The following is a 27,717-nucleotide window of genomic DNA, read 5'->3' as shown; positions in this document are numbered from 1 at the left end:
ATGGCCTCTGCGCCCTGGCCGGAGCGGGTTCCGAGGCTGCTCGCTCGGCGCTTACGCCCTTACCCCCAACAGTGGGATTACCCCACCCCCAACAGTGGGATTACCGTCCATGGAGCAGGAGGAGACCTACCTGGAGCTCTACCTGGACCAGTGCGCCGCTCAGGTGAGGCTGCCGCCACTGTCCCAGAGTCAGGACCCAAGTCCCGCCCGGTCCTGTGCCAAGGGCTTTGCCTTCGTTCCTCTTAAAACTCATAGCGACCATAAGAGGCGGGCTTGGTTTCCCACGTCATTCAGTTGAAGGTTAGAAGCTTCGAAAAGTGAAATAATTTGACCAAGGTTGCCTAACAGAGCTCGAACTTCATCTAGCCCGAATCCAGAACCCTTCACTCAGTCACCAGATTACATGGCCCATCCCGGGTTGTTTTGGTTTTTGATTGATTGATTGATTTTTCTCTGAGATGGAGTCTTGCCTAGGCTGGAGTGCAGTGGCGCGATCTCAGCCCACTGCAACCTCCGCCTCCTGGGTTCAAGCGATTCTCGTGCCTCAGCCTCCCGCGTTGCTGGGATTACAGGCATACGCACCACACCTGGCTAATTTTTGTATTTTTTAGTAGAGATGGGGGTTTTGCTTTTCTCCCCAGGCTGGTCTTGAACTCTTGACCTCAAGTCATCCACCCATCTTGGCCTCCCGAAGTGCTGGGATTTCAGGCATGAGCCACCGCTCCTGGCCCCCCACCAGTTCTAAAGGACACGCACAGAGAGAGTGTCGTGCTAGCTGTAGCGACTTCAGGTTCCCAAGGGTTTCTGCTTTGACAGGGGAAACAGAGATCCCCTGTCCCCTGCAGCATGGATGCCAGTACTAGGCCTCCCTCGAGAAGTCAAGTCTCTGGTGGAGCTGGTGGTTGCAGGGTTTGCCAAATGTCAACTAGAAACACCTGTGGCTTCTTTTAGTTAATTACTCTTAAGACTTTTAAAAATCCTTAGCATTGGGCAGGGTGAGGTGGCTCACGCCTGTAATCCCAGCACTTTGGGAGGCCGAGGCACGTGGCTCATTTGAGGTCAGGAGTTCAAGACCAGCCTGGCCAACATGGCAAAACTTCGCCTCTGCTAAAAATACAAAAATTAGCTGGGCCTGGTGGCAGGAGCCTGTAGTCCCAGCTACTCGGGAGGCTGAGGCAGGAGAATTGCTTGCATCCAGGAGGCAGAGGTTGCAGTGAGCCGAGATGGCGCCACTGCACTCCAGACTGAGAGACAGAGTGAGACTCCATCTCTAAAAAAAAAAAAAAAAAAAAAAGGCAAGACAGCAACTTTTTTTTTTTTTTTTTTTTTTTTTGGTGGGAGAATTTTTTATAAAGACAATGATCAGGGCCGGGCGCGGTGGCTCACGCTTGTAATCCCAGCACTTTGGGAGGCCGAGGCGGGCGGATCACGAGGTCAGGAGATCGAGACCACGGTGAAACCCCGTCTCTACTAAAAATACAAAAAATTAGCCGGGCGTGGTGGCGGGCGCCTGTAGTCCCAGCTACTCGGAGAGGCTGAGGCAGGAAAATGGCGTGAACCCGGGAGGCGGAGCTTGCAGTGAGCCGAGATTGCGCCACTGCACTCCAGCCTGGGCGACAGAGCGAGACTCCGTCTCAAAAAAAAAAAAAAAAAAAGACAATGATCAGCACTGAGGTAGAAATGGTGACTTTCCCTAGCATTTAACACAGCAGAGAGCCCAGGCAGGAAAGGTTCTGAGAAAGGTAAGTGGATACAGTTTAACAAAAAATGACTAAAGATCCTGAGGCCAAGGATGCAATGAACGTGCTACACAGACATGTTTTGAGGCGTGTCCCTACAGGCAGACCCTGCAGGGAGCCCGTCAAGTTTCCATTACCATAAAACATCCCCCTTCAACTCCTCGCCATTGCCTTACATTCTTGTGTACGTTTAGCTTTGTTCCCTGATAAAATGCCATGATGGGGAAGGGGAAGGGAGACACTGACTGTTGTAGCTTTGGTGCTTTAGCGTAAATTGCCCGAGGAGACCCTTTACATCTGGGACAGGTGAGGCCAAGGAAACCCTGCAGTGGAATTGGGGCCCATTGTCCCCACCTCACGTTTCTTAAGGCCACTCTGTGGGTTGAGGATGGGGAAAGATGGGAGCCTATCATGTATTCAAAATGAAATAGAGGTCAAAAATCTTATTTCAAGAGAATAGCTTGATTTTGTTTTTAATTCTAAGTGCTTTCTTTAAACAATTAGTCACCCCTGCCACCTGCTGGACTTGTAGTAACAGAACACTCCAATAGGCTCCAGTCAGATGTACGTTAGCGGAGGCAGCATTGTCACTGAGAAGATGCAACACGGTGCATTCCTGACCCTTCAGTGGTCAGAAAAGAAATAAGATCTTTTTGAGTTTCTCCTGTAAGCAGCGCTCAAATTCTGGAGTCCAGGCCTGTAATTTGGGTGAAGCAGGTGGTAATGCATTTATCAAAGTAATCGATTTTTTCCCGTAATAAAGCCCATGATTTTTACATTAGTTGCTTTCCTCAGGTGCACACGTCATTCTCTCCGTTGCTGGATAATGGTAGTTGAGCAGCCTTCCCTAGACTGAAAATACATTGATTTACACTATTCTTACCATTTAAGTTTCAATAACTTTTTTCCTAGTGTAAATTCTTGTAACTAGAACGTTACAAGAATTCTTATTACGCCTTTGCCTAGAAGGAATAACCATGGGTCTTTAGTGAGTCTTGATTAGCATTCAACTATATCTTAAACTTCCTTCATTTATTCTATTTAAATTTAAAACTCAAAATTATTTCAAAGTTAAGTCAACTAAAGTTTATAATTAACTTAAATAATGCAGTATATCTGTTCTCTTCAAAGTATACAACAATTTAGAGCATGGTTGCTCAATTGCCTCTATTGCAAAATTGGACTTAGTGGCAACTTACTAGAGATCTAACCAAAGTAGCTAAGATAGTTTATGAAGAATGCTTTTTCTGCATTTTAAAATATTCTTTCCTGTTTCCATTAAGTGTGCTGTAACTGTAATAGAATTTTTTTTAGATGGAGTCTCGCTGTGATACCCAAGGCTGGAGGGCAGCAGCATGATCTCGACTCACTGCAACCTCTGCCTCCTGGGTTCAAGAGATTCTAATGCCTCAGCCTCCCCAGTAGCTGCGATTACAGGCAGGCACTACCATGCTCTGCTAATTTTTGCATTTTTAGTAGAGACGTAGTTTCACCACATTGGCCAGGCTATTTTGAGGCTAGTCTCAAAACTCCTAGCCTCCAGCCATCCGCCTGCCTCAGCCTTCCAAAGTGCTGGGATTACAGGCATGAGCTACCACACCTGGCCTGTAGTAGAATCTTAATGGCATTTTCTAGAAACAAGCGGTGCACGAATACAAACAATCTCGAACTGCCTCTTACGCTGAATACATTGCCTGCCTGCCTGCCATAGTGACATCCCTTTTGTGTAACATGCTGTTCTGTCTGTTGTGTTTTTGTCTGTCTGTTTTGGGAACTGCCTAGGATGGCCTTGCCCCACCCAGGTCTCCCCTGTTCAGCCCAGTTGTACCTTATGATATGTACATACTGAATGCATCCAATCCGGATACTGCATTTAATTCGAACCCTGAAGTCAAAGAAACATCTGGTGATTTCTCATCTGTGGATCTTAGCTTCCTACCAGATGAAGTTACCCAAGAAAATAAAGACCAGCCTGTCATTAGCAAACACGAAACTGAAGAAAATTCTGAAAGCCAACGTCCACAAAGTAGGTTGCCATCACCCAGCGAGCAGGACGTTGGGCTGGGCTTAAACAGCAGCAGCTTGTCAAATTCCCATTCACAGCTGCACGCTGGTGATACTGACTCAGTCCAGCCCTCTCCTGAGAAACCAAACTCCGACTCCTTGTCTCGGGCATCCATAACTCCCATGACACCAATGACCCCTGTTTCAGAATGTTGTGGAATTGTACCTCAACTACAGTAAGTTTTTATTTTTGTTTTAATTGAGCACATTGGGTACACATTTTATATTCCTGAATGCGATGACAACTAATTTCAGGATAATAGTAGGGAAGAGAATTTCAGATTTCATAATTCTTTGTTTTATCAGTTCTAAATGGATTGTGGCTTTAGACAGTTTGATTATCTGTAAGGCGAAGCACTAATTCTTAATCCTCTATGGTGGGTGGAGGGGACTTAAAGATTAATAGATGCATTCTTGAAGGATTGTATTGTTTATACTACAACACTGAAGTTGCTGAAAATTGTGGGTAGGGTTGGATAAACACCAAGGATATAAAGATGTAAAATTGAGTTTGATTTGCAAATTGATTCAGAATTGTAATTTCTATTTTGAGGCATTGTTTTGAAAAAAGATCTAAAACTTAATTTTAGCAGCTAGTCATGACATTTTAGGAAAAACTCTTTTAGCACTTCACTTTGGGATTTTACACTTTACTAGGAATCATGTTGTCATGTATTTCACATTTGGAATAATTCTCCCCCTAGGAAATTGCTAATGTATAACCTAAGAAATGAGAAAATAAGTTGTCTTGTCTTTTTTTTTTTACTCTTTATATCTGATATGTTTCTAAACTGACTTATTTCTTCAGGAATATAGTTTCCACTGTAAACCTGGCCTGTAAGTTGGATCTGAAGAAAATAGCTTTGCATGCAAAAAATGCAGAATATAACCCAAAGGTAACATTTCTCAGTATTCCTTTCAATAATTAGCTTCTCTTTAGATTTACTTTTCTTAATATGATCATGATATTGACTAATTCCTCTGTTTTTTCTTAAAAAATTGTTACTGAAAAAGCTTTTGGCAACTCAAGGTTAATATCTGTTTTGAGTTATAAAAAATAATCTTATTCTTTATGCTGAATAAAGCAGTAATTGAGCAGTTTCTTAAAGATAAGCTCTCTCCTTTGTCATTCAAAAATATTTTTTAGTATGAATATAATTTTTCACCTGACTATTGGGATGCTAACTTTCTTAAAATGCCATCATATTTCTGGAAATAATTTTTGCCAAATGTTGTCTCAGCTACCTGACACTTATGTATCTTTCCATTACAATTCCTCTTATTTGAGAAGGCTAAATTGCTTAAAGTTCAAGCTCCTATTTACTAATGTAAGATTCAGGGATTTTTTTTCTCCTCCTCCTCAAAGTTTAATAAAATCTGTTCTTTCTTGTATCCTGCCAAGGCCAGCCATCCTGTTTTCAATGGCCTGTTTACCTAGGGTAATTGGATTTGTCGATCCTATCAACTTTTAACGATTTGCCAGGCTCTGTACTTAGGAGTACAAAGATGAGTGAGACCTGCTTCCTACTGGGAAAAAGTTCACTGGCTTAGGTGGTGGAAGATTTATGGAATTAGATGAAAAAAGGTCACATTCATAGGAACCCAGAGACCTTGCAGGCATCAACTATTATTTGTTTTTGCTGTTGTAGTATTGTTGCTGACATCTGAATTTAAATGTTACCTGAATGTTACCCGAATACAATAAAGCTTTCCTTTTGATATTTCATACAGCTGACAATGGTGAGGACAAAGATGAGCTAAGATCCTCACAGCTGCAGCTGTGATCACATTATTGAACAATCAGCGTTTTAGGCAACTTTTATTGTCCACCATCCTCAGCACACCCCTCATTTTGGACAAGTAGTAGGGGTGGGCGGGGCTGGGGATGAGTGTATAGGATCTCTCTGAACTTGTGCTTGACACCCAGAGAAATTCTGGCTTGGCCCTTAAGCTAGCACCCACCCCAGTTTCCTTCCTAGCTTAACCAGGGAGAGGAGTTGGGGTGAAGAGACTACCTGTGTAGGAGCAGGCCATTTGATGACACATCCATGTGGCAGGCCAGAGGTTCCCTACCCTCACGTGTGTCAGCCTCACCTGCAGGGCTTGCTGATGCCGCTGGTCTTGAATGACACTTTGAGAACTATAAGAGGCAAGAACGTTGACATCAACTTTCTGTCATTCATCTTTAGCATGCCTATCATACAGACTCTTCTGCATTTTGGTCGCTTTTCAGTACATTCTAAAGTCTTGGTAAGCCTTTAACATACTTCTTATTTTTTTCCCAAAAGATTCCTCAAAAGAAAAAGGAAGTGTGTCAAAGTAAAAAGCAGAGAATCTGATTAGTTTGGGTTTTGAATCTTAACTTTACCATTTCCTGTGTAATATTGGAGGTTATATTGCTACTTGTTTTCCCTCAACACTAAATGAGGATGGTAATGAACACAAGTTCATCCTATCATGAGAATAAATAGGAACTGAAACATGACGGGCATTCAAATTTAACAGTTACCGATATTTTTACCTGTTAATAAGTACATTTTAGAATCATTATTTTTGTTAATGTAGGGAGAAAAGACTCAGACATTTAGTTTTCCCATCCAATCTGTTTGAAATTTTCATATCCAGCTCAGCTTTTTCAACTGGGACAATGTTAACTCCTAGCAGAGGCTAATTCTCTTTTGGTTTCTGGGTATAGAGGTTTGCTGCTGTCATAATGAGGATCCGAGAGCCCAGGACAACAGCCCTTATATTTAGCTCTGGGAAGATGGTCTGCACGGGAGCCAAAAGGTATGAGGAATCATCCCTCCACCCTTACCAGAGAAACAATTTAGTATGTAAAACAAGAAAGCATAGAATTAATGTGCTAAAGCTCATAGTAGAAGCAAAATGCCTTTCTTTGCCGAAGACTTTATTCAATGAAATGCCACATTTTGGGTTAAAAACACTGCTATAATACTGACTTGGGCCAGGCATAGTAATCCCAGCACTTTGGGAGGCCTAAGCAGGAGGATCGCTTGAGCCCAGGAGTTTGAGACCAGCCTGGGCAACATAGTGTGACTCCATCTCTGTTTAAAAAAAAAAAAAAAAAAAATCTAAAAGGTAGCTGGATGTGGTGGTGCATGCCTGTAGTCCTAGCTACTTGGGAAGCTGAGGTGGGAGGATCACTTGAGCCCAGGAGTTTGAGGCTGCAATGAGCTATGATCATACCACTGCACTCCAGTCTGAGTTGCAGAGCAAGACCCTGTCTCTATTAAAAAAATAATAAAATACTGACATATCCCCCATTTTACAGTTTCCCCTATTCAACTGAGGGGACTTAACTGCGCTGTTACAACTTGTTTCTAAGGTGAAGTTTTTTAAAGTTATAGTAATGATGAAGTATGTTATAAGTCTGGGGAAGTAGTTATTGTGGATTTTCCTCATTGCAGATAAATGGATAGAACTTTCTAAAGGAGCTCAATTAGACATTCCTTGACCATTAGCTTGCATTAGCTCAGGAGGCATCCCTTAAAAATCTCGTCTCTCCTGGATCTCACACAGAGGAAGCCCTGTGTTGATGGGTATTCTTTCACCATAACTCTGTAGTGACAGAGACTGTTTTCCCCTGTAGGTGTTAAAAGATGAGAAGCAAATTCTCCTCCTGGAAGGTTGTGCCAATTTCTCGCTCTATAAATGTACTAAGTGTTCATTTTATCCTATGGACACTGGGTGTCAATATTTTTATATTTGCTAAATTGATTGGCAAAAAGTTATATTGTTTTACATTTCTTTGATTTACTAGTGAGATTAAATAACTTTTTAGAAGCACAGAAATTGCTATGTCTTTTTTCAATTATCTATGGAGAGATTTATCTTTTGTTTTTGTTTTGTTAACTATTTTCACCATTTTATACTGTAAATATTTTTTCTCAGATTACTGTTTATGGCATTTTATGGTGTGTGTTTTTTCATTTTTGTTTTGTTGTTGTTTTGTTTTGTTTTGGTTTGGTTTGGTTTCTGAGACAAGGTCTCATTGTGTTATCCAGGATGGAGTGCAGTGGCACAATCTGGGCTCACTGCAACCTCCACCTCCTGGGCTGAAGCCATCCTTCCAGCTCGGCCTCTCAAGTAGCTGGGACAACACAGGCATGCACCACCAGGCCTGGCTAATATTTTTTTTTTTTTTTTGGTAGAGACGGGGGTTTCACCATATTGCCCAGGCTGGTCTCGAACTCCTGGGCTTAAGTAGTCCTCCCACTTTGGTCTCCCAAAGTGCTGGGATTACAGGCATGAGCTACTACATCTGGCCTATGGTGGGTTTTTTAAAAAACACAAATTTTGAAGGGTATACTCATTTTATCCCATTTTTTCTTTGTTTTCTACTTGGCTTTGCCCTTAAGGCATTTGTGCACAATATTATATAAATATTGACTTTCATATATTTTTTGGTGTTTTTCAGGTCCTGCTTTGTGATAGGAAAAGGATAGCTGGTATTTTGATTCACTTAGAGCTTTCTCTAGATGGAAATGTTCTATATCTGCACTGTTTAATGCAATGATATAGCACTAGTCATATGTGGCTATTGAGCACTTGAAATACAGCTAATACAACTGAGGGACTGAATTTATATTAATTGGACAGAGCAGATCTAGAATTTTATTTCAATGTAAGATAATTATTTTTCCCAAATGATCAGTCGGTACTCAGATACATTTATTGAAGAATCCATTGTTACCACATTTCCCCTGACCTGTTTTTACATATTAAGTTCTTCACATGTATCTGAGTACATTTCTGGACTTTCTCTTATGTTGATCCCAGGAATCTCCATTTTAAAGTGATTATTGGACAGTTGTGCAAGATGTCTGTAACAATGTTCATTTCAGCATTAAAACGGAAAACCTAATTAATAATAGGGTTTCAATTTGAAGTCATAAAGTAAAATTGTATTAGCCATATACACACACATACTGAGCTGAAAGGATGGTCACATTGTATTAAGTTGGATTGCGGAGGGAGAAGTAAGCAACTAAATGGTGTTTGTTATCCAACTTTCATTGTAAAATATGCTCATGTTACATATATTACACACATTCATGAGTGTCTTTTCTTATCTGAATTTATTCCTAAAATCTGATAGTGAAAGTTCGGATAATGAGTTCAGATAATAAGAGATACTTGTTATCCAAATGTATTTGGTTTTGAAGTTTTGGATAATGAGTTTTGTGAGAAGTTAGTTAATAAGAGGTGCCAGTATTATCTCCACATTTTATCCAAACCTGTTCTCTTTTGTTGTAATAGCAAGGGTATGAGGGATACCTGTGTTTGCATAGGAAAAGTGCAGAAGATCAAATTTAGGTAGTTAACACCAGTATGGGTGAGATTTTAAGATTTTTAAACTACTTTCTAATGTTTGTACAATGAACATGTATGTAGACTTTCAACTATTAGTTGTTTCAATAGAAACTTGTGTGTCCTTAGAATATCACAGCTGATATCCCAAAAAACTATAGGACTATGCAAACTTAAAATTTGAATTTATTTACATTATGGGAAATGTAATAGACTAGTTAGGAAAAATGTAGTTCAAAATGGAAACAGTTTATTTCACTGCTAACCTGGGGACATGGCCTTGATAAGGACATTTCAAGAGTGAGAAATGGGTGAAGAGAGCCAAAGGCAGTGCTGTGCAGCTGTAGTCAATCTAATGACTAGATACTAGATCAACAGATGGCCATGTGCAGTGGCTCACACCTGTAACCTCAGTACTTTGGGAGGCTGAGGTGGGGAGGGTCACTTGAGTCCTGGAGTTTGAGCCCAGCCTGTGCAAGACAGCAAGACCCTGTCTCTATAAAAATTTAGGCTTGTGTGGTGGTGTGTGCCCCTGCAGGCTACTTAGGAGGCTGAGGCAGGAGGATCGCTTGAGCCCAGAAGTTCAAGGCTGCAGTGAGCTATGATCATGCCGCTGCACTCCAGCCTGGGTAACAGAGCAAAAACCCAGTCTCTTAAAAAACAAAAAAAACAGTGGGTGAGGAGAATCAACATTAAATGAGGTGACACATATATGAAGTAATGAATACCCGAGAGGGGGCAGTGTTAGTGAAGGATCTGGATAAAAGAATCAAACACTTGCTTTGGTCCAGGCAAACAAGTTCAAACTGGCTTTTCTTTCAGGTGTTTCTGATTTACAGCCTAAAAATAGGGCCAAACCCATGAGGGGGGTGGAATTCACCTGATTCACCCTCCAGGAGTTGCTACCTACTGTTTTGTTTTGTCACTAGCAGTTGAAAAATACCTAAGGAGAAATGAAGCCTCACCTCTCAGGACTCCACAGGCTCTGCTATGAATTTAGGGGTGCAGCAGGACAGACACTTAAAGGACATAGCCACAGAGTAGGACAAATTCCTGTCCTTCTTGTATTGAGTTTGAATTGAATTGAAGATTGGGTGGGAAAGCCGAGCAAAACAAGGCGGGTTTTGAGGTATTTTCATGTGGTTGTTTTGGACAGTGTGTCCAATACAGACTCAAGAACTGATACCTTGTCTGTGCCACTCAATCAGCACATATCTTACCTCCTTATATGCGATTTTTTTTTTGTATGCATGTGTCCTTATTTTTTCTTGTTGTTTTCTTATTCTTTTTTTTTTTTTTTTTTTTTTTGAAATGGAGTTTCACTCTTGTTGCCCAGGCTGGAGTGCAATGGCGCGATCTCGGCTCACTGCCAACTTCTGCCTCCCAGGTTCAAGTGATTCTCCTGCCTAAGCCTCCTGAGTAGCTGGGATTACAGGTGCCTGCCACCACGTCCAGCTAATTTTTTTTGTATTTTTAGTAGAGACAGCGTTTCATCATGTTGGCCAGACTGGTCTCGAGCTACTGTCCTCAGGTGATCTGCCCGCCTCGGCTTCCCAAAGTGCTGGGATTACAGGCGTGAGCCACTGTGCCCAGCCATTGTTCTCTTCTAAATGGGACATACTTTGGGACTGGATGAATGGTTCCCAAACTGCAGTGAGCAGCACAGTTACCTAGAGGGCTTGTTAAAAGACAGATTGCTCGGCCCCACCCCCAGAGTTTCTGCATGTCTGAGGTGGAACCTGGGACTTTGCATTTCTAACAAGTTCCCAGGTTAAGCTGCTGGTCTGGGGACACACTTTGCGAATCCCTGGAATAGTTTTAGCAAATAACACCCAAGTAAAAGTAAAAGTACTTCATATATGAAAGGTGACAAATGAAGACAAAAATTTGTTTATGATTCTGTTCAATAGCTGTACAATTTTACAAGACCTTTTATAAGGTGCTAGGGATGAAAGTATGGGAAGTAATTGCTCCTCACAAAGCCTACAGCTTCATAGTATACATGGAAAGATAAATGTGGTACAAGTGGTAACAATCCAGTACAACACCAGTAGTTTAGATGATGTAGTGATTAAGACATCTTTAAACATATTTGCCCCTCCCCAGTGAAGAGCAGTCTCGACTTGCAGCAAGAAAATATGCTCGTGTGGTACAGAAGCTTGGGTTCCCTGCCAGATTCCTCGATTTTAAAATTCAGAACATGGTTGGAAGCTGTGATGTGAGATTTCCCATCAGGCTGGAAGGTTTGGTGCTAACCCATCAGCAGTTCAGTAGGTATGACGGTTATATAGTTTGAACTTTGAATTTACCAAGATTACCAATACTTAAATGTATTTAAGTTCATTATGGGTTGCTTACAATAAAGTATCTTTCAGAGAAATTGTGATTTAAAAAAAAAAAAAGGCGGGGGACACAATAGTGAAAAGATTAAGACACTATGCCTGAGTCCTTATAGGTTACCACATGTGCCCAGTCTTTTGAAACTATGGTTCTTAAATTTACATTGCTTTAGCAATCAGTTAGCTTATTAAAGCACACATCTCTGGCTGGGCTTCTTCACCAGAGATTTTGCTAGAGTTTGTGCTTCTGAAAAGCTCAAAGGTGATGCCAGTGCTGCTGGTCAGAGGCCCACACATTGAGATCCACTGATCTACAGATTTATAAGCATAAAAACGTAGCTTAGCAATGACACTGGCAAGATAAGGCATGTGAAATGGACTAGGCTAGTAGGAAGAAGCTTGACAGCTGGTGAGGGGAGAATGGATTGGAGAGAAGATGAAAAAAGAATGGCTGTAGCACGTTGTATGAAAGCAATCCTGGTAGGCTGAGGCAGGAGAATGGTGTGAACCCGGGAGGCGGAGCTTGCAGTGAGCCGAGATCGCGCCACTGCACTCCAGCCTGGGCCACAGTGAGACTCCGTTCCAAAAAAAAAGCAATCCTAACTAGTTTGTCCCCTATTTGAGACTGTGTGTGTGTGTGTGTGTGTGTGGTGTGTGTGTGTAACTGCAGTCCCCATCGCAATGTTGCCTGTAGTATATTCCTTTCCCTAGGGAATATCTCTAGCCTTCCTGACTTCAAACTTCCCATCTCAACAGCTAGTGCTCTTCCCCTGCCCCCAGCTGTTTTGGTGGCTTTCCCATCCAGCCCAGGCCCTCAGAGAGCAAGGATGGAGGGTGACTCATCGACAGCAAAACCCTTGACTCACCGAGATATACACCTGGACTAGGGCACTTGGCCTGGGTTAGAATCACAGATGCTCTTAAATTCTCTTGGCCAAGCTGGAACTGAAGTTCTTTCATTCCAACGCCTTATCCTCTCTTGGCCACCGAATGATTATCCCGTCAATAGAGTAGATAGGGATCATATTGCTGTGCTTTCCCTAACATTTGTTAGCTTTCCTTTCAGATATGATCTGAATAGAAGTTAAAAATTCCTTTTTCTTCTAAAATATTTTCATTCATTCTGAGATTCAGCTTTCATGATATGATTATTTTTCTTTTGACATGTTTATTTTTCTCTTGATTGTGTTTTCTTTTTTCTTCAGTTTTTTCACTGTATGCTATTGAATGAATGCCTAAAATACACCCCATTTTTAAAAAATCCGAGCTCCCTATAAAGTCCTCCCATTCCCCCATGTAAGACATGTTGCCTCTTTAGGTATCTTTCTTCCTTCAATCTTGGCATAATTTGCAGATTCCTAATAAAGCCTGTTTCTAAGAGTCTCCCATTGCTTAAGTTGTCTTATCTTCTAGACTCTCAAGTCACGAGCCTCCAGCCTATCTTTCTCTGAATCGGCTTAGTGTACATCTGCAAGAGCTCTGCCTGAACTGTAAGGTCGTGTCTACATTAGATTTAGCATTCCCTTCTGGCCATTCAGGGTTGGAAAAGGATGTGTGTAGTTCTTCCCAAGTTTCCATTCATTTCTTTTTCACCAACATCTTCCTTGCAGAGCAGATCTAAGTCTAGAATAGGTGCCCCTTGTTATTACTACCAGCTTCTGGAAGGGTTGCCGATAGGGCGCAGTGAGAATACATCAGACGGAGTGGGCCCATCCCTGTTCTATCGTCCTCCTGGGACAGTTTTATGATCTCAGTCATCTTTTCTTTTTTTTTTTTTTTTTTTAAATCTGGCCAGGAAGCTTGCTTGGTATTCCCACAGCTTTCTATTTCTAGTCTTATTCTTGCCGCCCCCTCATCCTCTCCATTTGGCTGTCAGCCTCAGGTTATGGATTACAACTCCAGAGTGTGTATTCTTGACACTGGGAACATAAAAAACACCTCTTAGAAAGTTTGAATTTTTAACATGAGGCCCCTCCAATTGTCTGTAGCTCTGTGGGGAACGATGCCACATAATCATATATGTGATATAATTATCAGGCCAAATTTGCCTTGTGTTAAACCCCTAAGGTCATTCAGTTCCCCAGGTTCTGCAAATTTGTATGTCAACATTTAATAATACAAGTATCTCCTTTTGTTACCGGGCACTTTTCTCTGGCAATCTTTCTATGACATAATCATTTCCACAGTTGTAAATGAGAATTTTTCCCTCTTTAATTTTTTTTTTTTTTTTTTTTGAGATGGAGTTTCGCTCTTTTGCCCAGGCTGGAGTGAAGTGGCATGATTTCAGCTCACTGTAACCTCCACCCCCCGGGGTTCAAGTGATTCTCCTGCCTCAGCCTCCTGAGTAGCTGGTATTATAGGTGCCCACCAACAAACCTGGCTAATTTTTGTATTTTTAGTAGAGACGAGGTTTTACCATGTTGGCCAGGCTGGTCTTGAACTCCTGACCTCAGGCGATCCACCCACCTCGACTTCCCAAAGTACTAGGATTACAGGCGTGAGCCACCACACCCGGCTCCCTCTTTAATTTTTAATTCAAAGGTATCCTGATATAAATACTTGCTATATGAATAAGATCTAGGTGACTACCATGTAGCAGATGCTAGGATGATAATGGCAAGCAATATAGCTATAGTCCCTTGCCTACATAGAGATCACTGTCTAAAAGAAAAGATGGACAAGTCAATGATGAATAAGATGTAGGTGACTACCATGTAGCAGATGCTAGGGTGATAATGGCAAGTGATATAGCTATAGTCCTTTGCCCACATAGAGATCACTGTCTAAAAGAAAAGATGGACAAGTCAATGACAGTAAGGAAACATGGTGACTGTGAAGGTAAGGCCCTTCAGGGGCTATGAGATCATAAAGCAGGGTCTTTAATGTAATTGGGGGTGAGTAGAGATCAAGGAAGATTTTCTTGGGGAAGTAACATTTAAAGTGAGACTTGAAGGATGGATCAAAGTTGGCAGGTGTTCGATATTCTCAATCTTTGTGAAATGTTCTCTATCCCTAACCAAAACCACTCTCTTTCTCTGCCTCAGCCTTCTTTTGGAATGAGGCAGAGAATAAATAAAATGAAGCATATTCCTAATTGGGAGCTCATTATACTGGTAATCTTAAAACCATGGTTCTAAAAGCTAAATGCAGTTCAATATCACTTACATACCAAAGTTTTTGTTTTCTCTTTTCTAAGTCTTAAAATTCAGCTGGAAGATCAAATGGAAATCTTCCTTTTGTGTCTCCAGCCTTTATTTTCTTGGCCTGGATCTCAGTCCTGGAGGGGTTTTTGGGGCTCCCCCTAGTATCATGGTCTCCCCAGTGTTGGGAAGTGGTTAGTGGGAAAAAGTCTTGACAGGCTCCCTGCAGTAAGACAGAGTGATATTCCAGGAAGACAGTTCCACCCACAGTGACCTCCTATAGTTGAGATGGGCAAGACTCACTTCAAGATGAGCCTTTCTGGAGCCAGTAAAAGGTTCCACATCTGCTGTTGTTTTGGGTCTTGTTCATTGCTGAACTGAATGGAGCTTTTCCATGCAGTCTGGATTCACCCTTTAAGTGCAAAGATGCTTGTGTTCCATTGCTTGGATGTCTTTTTTTCTTATATTTCTTGTCCATTAGCCACTGCTTTGAGAATAGTTTTATTCACCTCCTCTCACCTCCTGACTTCTTTTTGGTAGGTTCCTCAAGCCTTTTTAAGAATCTGCCCTCCTCTCCAGGCTGGAGTGTGGAGAAGCAGCTCTTAAGTTCTATCATCTTTTGCTCCACAGAGTAGCCAGCTTACATTTAGTAGTAAATATGAGTTACTATTTATAGCAACAAATCCTGAATTTTAAAAACTTGGTATAATTGGATTTTCTTTATTTATATAGCACCTGTTCAAATATAAAGAGCAGTGGCCTAGAAATATTTTTAGGTTCTGGCCGGGCACGGTGGCTCACGCTTGTAATCCCAGCACTTTGGGAGGCCGAGGTGGGCGGATCACGAGGTCAGGAGATCAAGACCACGCTGAAACCCCGTCTCTACTAAAAATAAAAAAAAATTAGCCAGGCGTGGTGGCGGGCGCCTGTAGTCTCAGCTACCAGAGAGGCTGAGGCAGGAGAATGGCGTGAACCCAGGAGGCGGAGCCTGCAGTGAGCCGAGACTGCGCCACTGCACTCCAGCCTGGGCACCAGAGCGAGACTCTGTCTCAAAAAAAAAAAAAAAAAAAAGAAATATTTTTAGGTTCTATCTGCTAAAAATGTTAACTTCAGCAGTTTATAAAAGCATACAAAATATGTTTATTATTGGAGAATTTGGAAATCCAGAAAAACATGATTATGTATTCTTATTAACAGAATTTTTTGAAAAGATAGAGGATGTTTAACCAACAAGATCTTAATACACTAAATCAGATGCCCTAAGTTACCTTGATTTCTAATAACCATCCAGGATAGCTTGCACTTGTGTTATGACCAAAAATTAATTATGTTCCTAACTTCCATAAGATATTACCTAGGACACTCAAGACTCTTTTCATCAAGATAGTTAAAAGGTTTTTGATAAAAATAGCTAACTTACTTACAACTGCTTTAATATGCACTGTAATATACTGGGCCTTACATGTTATGGGAAAGGAGCTGAATAGTGCTATTTTTAACATTTTCCTTTTACATCTTAACAGTTACGAGCCTGAACTGTTTCCTGGTCTTATTTATAGAATGGTAAAACCACGAATTGTGTTGCTTATCTTTGTATCTGGAAAAGTTGTGTTGACAGGTAAGTGCTAAGATTATTTTCTGACTCATAAAATGTAATTGCTATGCATGTGCTTTGCTTATTCTTTTAAATACCTTTGTTCACCATGGTTAAGTAATTCTTGTTATACAGAATACCTGGAATGAAAAATAAGAAAGGAATAACATCACCCACAGGTCCCAATACCTAAAACAATATTTTTTTCATGTTTTTATGTCATTTTATTAAGTATTTCATCTTTACTTCCTGATTTTGTTACCAAATTATCCATGATAACATATATGGCTTAAACTTACTGTTACAAACTCTTCATAGAGGCTTTTAATGGCCACACAAGGTCCTAACACAGGGGTTAATAAACCCTTTTCTGGAAAGGGCCAAATACTAAATATTTTAGGCTTTGTGAGCCACAGGGTCTGTCACAATTACTGAGCACTGCCATTGTAGTGTGAAAGCAGCTCTGAATGTTACATTAGATAAAGGAATGGGCTCTGAAATGTGAATTTCATATCATGACATAATTTATGTGTGTCATGTAATATTTTTTCCCCAACTGCTGAAAAAGATAAAAACCATTCTTAGCTCATAGGCTAACAATCAGGCAGCAGGATGGCTTTAGCCAGCAGACCTACCTCTCCTGAACTCATTCTAACATGTTATTGAATCAAACGTATTGTCCCATTGTTAGATAGGTAAATGTTCCTTCTTTGTTTGCTACTTATGAAGGGCAGACATTTGGCTGTTTTTACCTGTAGACAATTATGTTATTAGTGTGGACACTCAGAAATGGGACTTTCGTTTAAGGCTATGTCCATTTTGCTCTTAGAACAAATCACCCAATTGTTTTAAAGGGATATATGACATAGTTCTGTATCACATGGTCTTACGTGCAATGTATCTAAATATCTTTTACCAAATGCTTGGCAGCATTCCAAACAAAATGGTACCAAAGAAAACTTTAACTGCATATGTAAAAATTATCTCACTACTTTAACCCCACTGGTAATCAGAGACAGAAATCGACCACTTTTCAACAGATCCAATAAACAGCATTTTATCTCTTGTAAATAATATGTACATAACTTATACTTTTGTCTACTTAGTTTGTATTTTCTCGGGATTTATGAGTTTACTATAATACTATTAAAGATAAATTACTCTTTGCTATATTTGTTATTTTTTCCAGTTGGCTTTTTTTACATAATTTTTGCATAAATAGCACTTTTTAAAACTACTTGAGGGAATGGTTCAGACTCTTTTCTATGTCATTCTAGGGAAGGTTGCTATGTATATTGTTGTTTGTTTGTTTGTTTTTGTTTTTGAGACAGAGTCGCACTCTGTTGCCCAGGCTGGACTACGGTGGCGTGATCTCAGCTCACTGCAACCTCCACCTCCCGTGTTCAAGTGATTCTCCTGCCTCGGCCTCCTGAGTAGCTGAGACTACAGGCACATGCCACCATGCCCAGCTAAAGTTTTGTATTTTTAGTAGAGATGGGGTTTTGCCATGTTGGCTCTGCTGGTCTCGAACCCCTGACCTCAAGTGATCTACCTGCTTCGGCCTCCCAAAGTGCTGGGACTACAGGTGTGAGCCACTGTGCCCAGCCTACAGAAAGTTGTTAGTTTATGACTGGGCGCAGTGGCTCACGCCTGTAATCCCAGCACTTTGGGAGGCCGAGGCAGGCGAATCACGAGGTCAGGAGTTCAAGATGAGCCTGGCCAACATGGTGAAACCCTGTCTCTACTAAAAATACAAAAAAAAATTAGCTGGGTGTAGTGGCAAGCGCCTGTAATCCCAGCTACTCAGGAGGCTGAGGCAGGAGAATCACTTGAACCTGGGAGGTGGAGGTCGCAGTGAGCCGAGATCGCGTAGTCTAGTTTTGCCTTTTTATACATTTCACTCTCCTCTACCATAATGAATGCCAAGTTTATGTGGCCTGAGCCAAACTGATCTCCATGCCCCAGTCCCAAATAGCTAGCCAACCAACTTAACACTACATATCTTCTCATTAATTTTGGAGGACCCTTTTGATCTTTATTTTACATATGTGGCTGCTCTTCAGTTCTGCCTTTGCTCTAGGATTATCCTATTATAATTCTATTGCCTTTATCTTATTGTAGCTTTAATACTCATGGTATATCTAATACGGCCAATTTCCCCTCATTACTTTAATTTTTATATTTCTTAGCTTCTCTTAAATATATATTCCTCCAAACTAGAATTTTATAAAATCTTGCTTCATCTAAAAAAATTAAGACTTTTATATTACCTGAATTCAGAAAAGCTGATTAAGTCATAAATCAGCATCCAGCAGAATGACATGTCTGTTTTAAGTGTTCTTTTATAACTCTGAGTTTCATAGTTTGCTTTTCTCTAAGAAATAATTAATGTGCCTTCAAAGAGGAGAAAGTTGCTGGGTATGGTGACTCACACCTGTAATCCCAGCACTTTGGGAAGTTGAGGCAAGCAGATCACATGAGGCCAGGAATTCAAGACCAGCCTGGCCAACATGGTGAAACCCCATCTCTACTAAAAATACAAAATTAGCTGGGCATGGTGGCAGGCACCTGTGACCCCAGCTACTTGGGAGGCTGAGGCAGGAGAATCACTTGAACCTGGGAGGCAGAGGCTGCAGTGAGCCAAGTTCACGCCACTGCACTCCAGCCTGGGTGACAGAGCGAGACTTCATCTTAATTAAAAAATTAAAAACAAAGTGGGGAAAGCTTGTTTGGAATCCAAGAACCCTTTGAATGCAGCAAAACTACAATTCCTCAGATGCCACTAATCTAGAGTCTGGAGTGACTAAGACCCCCTAGTGACTGACATAAAGTTTACCTCTATACGTCCTAGAGGAAGTGAGAAAAGCCTGCCAATAAAATTGAATAGTATAGATATCAGAGGCAAACACGTACCCTACTTAAGGAAACACACTTTCAAGTCCTTTGGAAGGAAACTTTCATAAGTGCCATGTATCATTACAAATAAATCTTAATAAAAGTGCAAATTGCCAAGTACAGGCAAAGTTCCTATTATAGATTTCTTTAAATGCCCTTAATTCAGATCAGCTTTCCCACTTACCCCAAATTTAATTCTTTCTTTTTTTTTTTTTTTTTTTTTTTTGAGGCCCAGTCTTGCTCTTTTGCCCAGGCTGGAGTGCAGTGGCGCAATCTCGGCTCACTGCAAGCTCCGCCTCCCGGGTTCACGCCATTCTCTTGCCTCAGTCTCCCGAGTAGCTGGGACTACAGGCGCTTGCCACTACGCCTGGCTAATTTTTTTTTATATTTTTAGTAGAGACAGGGTTTCACCATGTTGGCCAGGATGGTATCGATCTCCTGACCTCGTGATCCACCCACCTCGGCCTCCCAAAGTGCTGGGATTACAGGCATGAGCCACCGCACCCGGCCCCCAAATTTCTTTTAAAAAGCTTTCATTTACACATTTGCCAGAAGTTTCAAATCACAGAAGTAAAGGATTGTTACTAAATACTGAAGACTATACAGTACACTTCCCTTAAAATTTCTAAGTATACAGAATAGGCAAATTTAAATTTCTTGCAAGGACTTTTCTGGAGGTGAGGATTAAATATATTAACTGACATCCAAATTCTGCTTATATTGTGACGTAAAAGTTAATCCATGACTTACTACTGAAATGATAAATAATTATCATCTGTTGGCGTTTTACCTGTTTATGCTATATTGTCTTAAACTATTTTGCCTAGAGCTACATGGTTTAGGTTATTTTTGCCTCAACGTTAGAGACAAATGTTCCTTATTACTTAATCCTGTGTCTCTAGACTCTTTTCACCTGCAAATGGATTAAAAACTTAAGGGTCTGGCTAGGCACTGTGCTCACACCTGTAATCCCAGCACTTTGGAGGCTGAGTTTGAGACCAGCCTGGCCAACATGGCGAGATTCTGTCTCTACTTAGAATACAAAAATTAGCCGGGCATTGTGGTGCATGCCTGTAATGCCAGCTACTCAGGAGGCTGAGGCAGGAGAATCGCTTGAACCTGGGAGGCGGAGGTTGCAGTGAGCCGAGATCGTGCCACTGCACTCTAGCCTAGGTGACAGAGCGAGAGTCTAAAAAAAAACAAAACAAAAAACGTAAGGGCCTAATTTCAGGTGAACACCTCAGGAAAGGGACCAAAGCGGTCTCCTTTCAGACTTCTCCCTAAACTGAAGCTTAGGGAGGCTCATGTGTGGCCTAGTGCAGCATGGCACAACTGGGTACTCTACAGAGATGTTCTGAAAGCAGTATCTCAATAATGGTAAATAACTTGCCTAGAAAATGGTAAAGTGTAGAAAATAATGAATTCCAGCTCTTGCCTAGGTAGGAACTGTAGAATGCCAATGCCCATAGTACAGATGTGTGGCAATTTGAAACCACTGTATCATGCCATTTGCAGGTCTTTGAAAATAATTTTTCCATATAAAATGGTCTTACTCCTCTGAGTTGCCAAAGCTACAGCCACCATGTTCAAGGTTACTTCTGAATGTCCTAATTATAGTCACGTAAGCTGAAAACAAAGAGGCCCTGCTGTTCTACTGTCATGGTCCTGAGCAGAAAGCAACAGGACCTGGGCCCAGCTTACACAGTTCTGGATCCGTGCTTGTTTTCTGTGGCTGGTGTGACATTTAGGACCCATGTTTTTTTCTCAAACCACAGTAAAATTAATAGCATAGCTTGGTTCTGCTGGAATAATGTACAACAAACAGCTAATATGTCAAATTCCACTTCTAAGATCAGGCATAATCATCAGAGCTAATATATTGGGCACTCATGTGACAGACACTGCTACATAAGGACTTTCACATGGGGTCTGGTTAACTCTGAGTTGTACTTTATACCTAAGTTTCCTCACCTGTAAAATGGAAAGGCTTAGTAAACTTAACGATATCAAGCAGCTGTGTGTGCCACAGGGCAACAGGCATGTGAGGAGCCTGGCTCCAGAGCCCACTGGGCTCACCCTATCCCACAGCAATTTGCAAGTCTACAATAACACCTGTGTGGTCTCCTGGGCAACTTCTTAATTCTCCTTGTCAGCTGAAAGAATGATTAAGATTCTCTTAGCAGTGAGGGTCAGCAGGTGTGGCGGCTAAAAGGATGGACTGGAGATCCTCTTAGCAGTGAGGGTCAGCAGGTGTGGCAGCTAAAAGGATGGACTGGAGAGTTGTCCAGTTTTAATCATGATCTGCCATTTATTGACTGTGTGGCCTTGGTGAGTTTAAGTTCTCCGACTTGGTTTCCATATATGCAAAATGCAAGTGACCATAGAATCTACCTCCTAAGCATTGTAAGGAAGCAGAAAACCAGTGCCTGGCACTGTTGAGCTATTATTATCTTAGTGAAAACCCACTCTGCTGGTTTTTTCTCTATCATTGACAAAGACTGGAATTTTGCTGTGATGCCTTGCCCTGATGATAGGAATATGAAGACAAAGAGCCTTCAGGAAAACGCTTATTTATTTCCCTCTAGCGTAAAGAACTAAGAAGTTGTGTCATTGTTGCTGAGGGTCACCCTTAATCAGCTCAACATCCGTGCTTATCGGAAATGAGTAGGTCAGAGGGCAGCAGAAAAATGCCAAGACTTATTAGTGAGTGGGCCAGAGACACGACAGGATGTCCCTGCCAATTGTTAACAGTAACCCCCAACTAATAGTAAATTGGTATATGTCATAAAATGAATAACTTGAGCGGTGCAATGCTATTTTTACAAACTTGTAAGGTTTTGACTTATACACACACGAATGTGGCATCACTCAGGAAAATAAGATGTGCAGTTATGACTTGATGTAAGAAAAGAACTGGAAAATCCACGTAGTATTGGAGGTTGATATTTGGAGCTGACTAAGGGGTAGGGATGAACTTACAAACCTTATCGACAAATTACAGATATTTGATAAATTTGGGGTGCCTACCAAGTACTTGTAATGTGCTGAGGGCTGGGGACAAAGGTGAATCTAACATACTCCCCATCTGGCAGGAATCCAGCCCTGCTGAAGGAGACAGACATAAACAAATTACATGTTGCTGGCTTATCAGAATGAAATGATAAGCCATGTGTACTTGGACTAGCCATGCCAATGTCCCTAATCTGGAATTACATTCCTCTAGGGCAATAATATGGCTTAGATTTTATAAAATGTCCCAACTTTCTACAAACCTTAGCTCACATGCTCTTTATCACAACTCTGTAAGAAGCTTTATTGTCCTTATTTTACAAGTAAGAAAACTGAAAGTGGTTAATTTATTTTCCTGTTATTTTAAAGCTAGTTAGTGGTAGAGCTGGCACTTAAGCCCATATTGTTTGATCTCAAAGCCAGTCCTTTCTCTAGTGCGCCAGGCCACACAATTTTCACCTTAGTCACCAAGGTTAGGGATGGTATTTATTCCCCAGTCATTACAGCCTGAAGAAAAAGAATGGTAAGTGTTGCTTAAAAGGCAAGGTTCATATCCCAGCATTTTGGGAGGCCAAGATGGGCAGATCACTTGAGTCCAAGAGTTTGAGACCAGCCTGGGCAACATAACGAGACCCCATCTCTACTAAAAATACAAAAAAATAGCCAGGCATGGTGGTGCTTGCCTGTAATCCCAGCTACTTGGGAGGCTGAGGCATGAGAATCATTTGAACCCAAACCCAGGAGGCAGAGGTTGCAGTGAGCTGAGATGGTGCCACAGCACTCCAGCCTGGGTGACCGAGTGAGACTTTTTTTTTTTTTTAAAGGCAAGGGTCATCTAATTGGAGCCTGGTATTACAAATTGGGGGTTTTGATTATTGATTGATTATTAACAGGACTATGGAGCCAATTTAGGTTCCCTTAAACTTTGATGGCAATATTTTAGTGAGGAAATGTTTGACTAAATTGACCAAATCCCCTCATTTTAACACCCGGTTACAAATACTGGCAATGTTGATTTGTTGACTTTTGGTGTAAAGGAAGGAACACCGGATACACGTGTTCTTCTCCCACAGCTGCTGCTGTACGGTTCAGGTAACATCTGTTTCTTTTGCCTCTATGAAATGAAGAAATTGTACTAATTTCCCTAAAGTCCTCTTATGTCTAAAATTGTTTCTCTATGATATAATGATCCCTCAAATGTCCATTCCCTCTTGGGAAAGGGTACCCCCCAGGGGCCTCCAGATGGTATGCTCCTTGTGCTTGAATGCAATGCTCTTAGTTATGATTTTTAGTCTGAAGTCCAATGCTCTACTCCTGAGCTATACTACCTCCTAGTTAGGATTTTTTAATATAAAAGTGTTATGGAAAAAAAGTGAAGTTCAGGCCTGTCCAAAATACTGGACCTGGACACTGTTCCTCAATTAAATATGAAAAGAAGAACCTTGGTTTTGGGGATTTTGGGAGAGGGGCATGTGTGTGTTTGCTGTACCTATTATGCTTCACTGTCTGCTAACAAGGTTGTTCAAGATGAATGTAGCTAGAAGCCCAAAAAGTCCATCAAACCAGAGGCAGAGGTTCTTGCTTCTTCACCAACTCACTGTTTAGTTTCTAAAGAGATTGGTTTTGTAGAAACCAAAATTTTAGGGCTAGAACTAAAAATCTGCTGAAACTTGTGGCTTTTTCTACCCCAAAGAACCAGTTTCTCTTATGTGTGTCAGTAACTCACTCTCCTTCCCACCCCAAATCTTTGAAGGTGAAGACCTACAGATAGTAAACTTTTTGGCAATGAATAAATAACTTACCTTTTCTTCTGTTTATTTTTTCTCTTTTCATTTTTTTCCTTTTTTATTTTTATGGAGGCAGGGTCTCCCTATGTTACCCGGGCTGGTCTCAAACTCCTGGGCTCAAGGGATCCTCCCACCTTGGCCTCCCAAAGTGCTGGGATTACAGGTGTGAGCCACCATGCCTGCCCTTATTTCTCAAAAAATTAAGCTTATAAGGACTTCATCCCTGATTATTTAATATTTAAGGTGAATGCACATAACAAATTTAACCATTTTAAAGTGAACAGTTCAGTGGCATTTAGTAGCTGGTTGTGTATTGTGAATATACCACCAGCTCTACCTAGTTCTAAAACATTTCCATTGCTCCAAAATAAAACCTGATATCATTAAACCGTTCCCCCCATTCCCCTCTCCCCACTTCCCCTGGCACCTACCAATCTGAATTCTGTCTCCATGGATTTAACTCTTCTGGATATTTCTTAAACATAGAATCTTATAACACGTGACTTTTTGTGTCTGGCTTTTCACTTAGATGAGCCTAAGAAACATGCTATATGTTGTAGCATGTGTACTTCATTTCTGTTTATGGCTGAGTAATATTCTATTGTATATATACACTATACTTTTTTTTTTTTCATTTTGAGATAGAGTCTCGCTCTGTCGCCCAGGCTGGAGTGTAATGGTGTGAACTCTGCTCATTGCAACCCCCGCCTCCCAAGTTCAAGCAATTCTCCTGCCTCAGCCTCCCAAATAGCTAGGATTACAGACACCCGCCGCCATGCCTAATTTTCTTTTGTATTTTTAGTAGAGATGGGAGTTTCACCATGTTGGCCAGGCTGGTCTTGAACTCCTGACCTCAGGTGATCCACCTCCCTGGGCCTCCCAAAATGCTGGGATTACAGGTGTGAGCCACCAGGCCCCACCTACACTATAAATTGTTATCCATCCATTGATGGGCATTTAAGCTGTTTCCACCTTTTGGCGATTGTGAATAGTGCTGCAATGAAAGTGCGTAGTATTTTTTTGAGTTACCTGTTTTCAATTTGGGGAGTATTTACCAAGGCGTGAAATTGTTGGGTCATGTAGTAATTCTTTAACTTAAAGAACCACTGAACTAGTTTCCACAGTAGCTGAGCCATTTTATGTTCCTATCAGCAATGTACTTTATAGTTAAGAGTCTTTATCAACTAAAGCTATTTTCCATTTCTCTTCATGCTAACAGTTGTTCCTTTCATTATCCTCCTTTATTCCTTCCTTGCCTCCAGCCCACAAAATATCAGATTAGCTGATTAGTGTCCTGATTAGCTGAAGCTCCATATAAACATAAGTAGTACCAGTCCATGACCCTTAGCACAACGTGCCTGCATAATTTGGAAGGTGGAGGTAGTGGTGGTGTTTGGTTGTTGGTGGTGAGACATGAATAGGGACTAATACTTCTCAAGGGTGGAGACTGTGTTTGATTCATGTTTTTATCCCTGTAATTCCTCGAGCAGTTATGATTTACAATTTCTTGAAACCTAAGACTTTACGAGTGATAGTAATACAATTTTCCCCTCTAATAATCCCTTTCCATGCACTAAAATTTAAAACTCTTTTAAATTTAAAATTTTAAACTAAAATTTAAAACAAATTTAAAGCTCATTTGTCTCCATCTGTTAGTCAATATTAGGGAATCAAGATGTTAACTAGAGAGGAAGTAGATCAAAGGAAGTCCCTTTTGCTGGTAGCTAAGTGCCCGCAGGTGCTGATGAAATTACTCTGAGGCCATATTCATGGCACATGTAGAGATAACATTCCACATTTCATACTGAGCACTGTGTGAGCAAAGATGACACCCACAGAGAAGTTCTAGAAAACTCTGCTGTAAGGTTTCTGTCTTGTGGAAATATGGCTGTAGTTGCCAAATTATTTACCTGGAATAAATGCCATTTCTCAGGTACAGCTAAAGAGATGTCATATTAAAAGTAATTGGAGACAATACAATGAAATTTTAGTGTTTAAGTAAATTTTGGTATTTTTATATTAAAAATTATATAAACCTGGATTTCTTTATAGGTGCCAAAGAACGTTCTGAGATCTATGAAGCATTTGAAAACATCTATCCTATTCTAAAAGGTTTTAAAAAAGCCTGAAATATCATTCAACATCTCACATTATTCTGGTTTGAATACGTCCATAAGCCCAGCACAGAAACAGCTGGATTCTTCTACCTTTAATTGTAGATGTTCCAAGTACATTACTTATTAAAGGGTGACTCTGTGTAAGTAACCTAAGAAACGAAGAAAAATTCTTATTCAAAATGACTCCTTCTGTGTTATTTTAAAAACTGAACAAGTAAACATTTCAAAATTTGAGAGATTTAGGGTCTCACTAGAATGATACTGTAGCATCATTAAGACTCAACATGTTTCCTTTTAGCCAGAAGGGCCATCTTCCAATAATTTGCCAAAATGACGAACACAAAGGGAAAGAGGGGAGGCACCTGATACATGTTCTCTAGGCCTTTTAGAAAATATGGAGTTGTTCCTTTGGCCACATACACGCAAATCTACGAAAAAGGTGATATTGTAGACATCAACGGAATGGGTGCTTTTCAAAAAGGAGTGCTCTGCCAATGTTAGCACAGCAAAGCTGGAAGAGTCTACAGTGTTACCCAGCATGCTGTTGGCATTGTTGTAAACAAGGGCAAGATTTTTGCCAAGAGAATGAATGTGTCTACTGAGTCAGACTGGTCTTGAACTCCTGACCTCAGGTGATCCACCTGCCTAGGCCTTGGCACTCTAAGAGCCAAGTAAGTTTCCTGAAACGCATGAAGGTAAATGATCAGAAAAAGACGTCAAAGGGAGGGGTGTCTGAGTTCAGCTGAAGCACCAGCCTGCTCCACCCAGAGAAGGACTTAGTGAGAACCAATGCAGAGGAGCCTGGGTTGCTGGAACCTATTCCCTATGAGTTCATGGCATAATAGGTGTCAAAAAAAAATTCTGAACTGTACAAATGTTTCTCTTCATTGAGAAGTGTGGCACTGCCCCCTCCCCTTAAAGAAATATTTAAACTACATTTTGTATCCAAAAACCTCAGTGCTCTGTTAAGTAATACATTAATATGCGTTCTCTGAAAATATATAGCAATATATAGGAGTTTCAAATTACTGCATAAGCTAAATACTATCTGTGATATCATCTAGCACGATAGGAATTAATTTGTATTTTTTGCCTTCTAAAATATTGAACAGTTGATCCTGATCATTAGGTATTAAGCACTGTGAAGGATCCTGTCTGAATACAAATGAAACATAAGGCCGAGACCTTAATAATCCTTTTGTTTGAAATGATCAGAAAGACTTCTCACTTAAAAACAAATCTTAAACTTTCAGGAACCATTCAAGTTTAGTTTAAACTCTATTCAAGTTTAAACTGTATTGAAGTTTAAACTCTATTCTGAAAATAGAGAATTTTTGCTTTTGCTTGTTTTTGTAATCCTACGTGATTTGTATTTAAAAAGACTGGGTAAGATTAAGAAGACGGAGGAGCAAAGGGCTCAGACTCAAGACCTAATTAAGTTGTAGAATCACCAGCTTTTGATGGTGATGTGGAGATTAACAGGGAGGGACGGGCTAATACGAATCATGGCTCTTGGCTGTAAATCATCAGTGATTACGTCCTTCACCAAAGTAAGAAAACAGGTTTGTAGGAAGGTAGAGGTCAGTTTCCAACAATTTGTTTGTGGTGTCCTGGAATGTCACTTGATACCTAGTAAGTAGTTCTGGATCTTTGGGTATGCAACTTGAGAAAGGAATCCTGGCTAGAGAGAGAATTCAGGGCA

At 40.8% G+C, this 27,717-nt stretch overlaps 1 protein-coding gene across 1 annotated transcript; it reads left to right on the top strand.

The window, feature by feature from the left end:
- Positions 1–26,027, top strand: TBPL2 (TATA-box binding protein like 2). Its single transcript, XM_003267725.4, is given in 8 exon segments — positions 1–78; positions 80–163; positions 3,522–3,979; positions 4,612–4,699; positions 6,499–6,590; positions 11,241–11,408; positions 16,137–16,231; positions 25,951–26,027. Coding segments are annotated over 8 exon segments (1,140 nt in total).
- The last annotated feature ends 1,690 nt before the right edge of the window (positions 26,028–27,717 follow it).

The sequence above is a fragment of the Nomascus leucogenys genome, chromosome 1a (assembly GCF_006542625.1).
Source record: "Nomascus leucogenys isolate Asia chromosome 1a, Asia_NLE_v1, whole genome shotgun sequence".
Classification (NCBI taxonomy): Eukaryota; Metazoa; Chordata; class Mammalia; order Primates; family Hylobatidae; genus Nomascus; species Nomascus leucogenys.
Note: the sequence above shows the minus strand (reverse complement) of the source record. Positions and strands in the feature narration are given on the sequence as shown.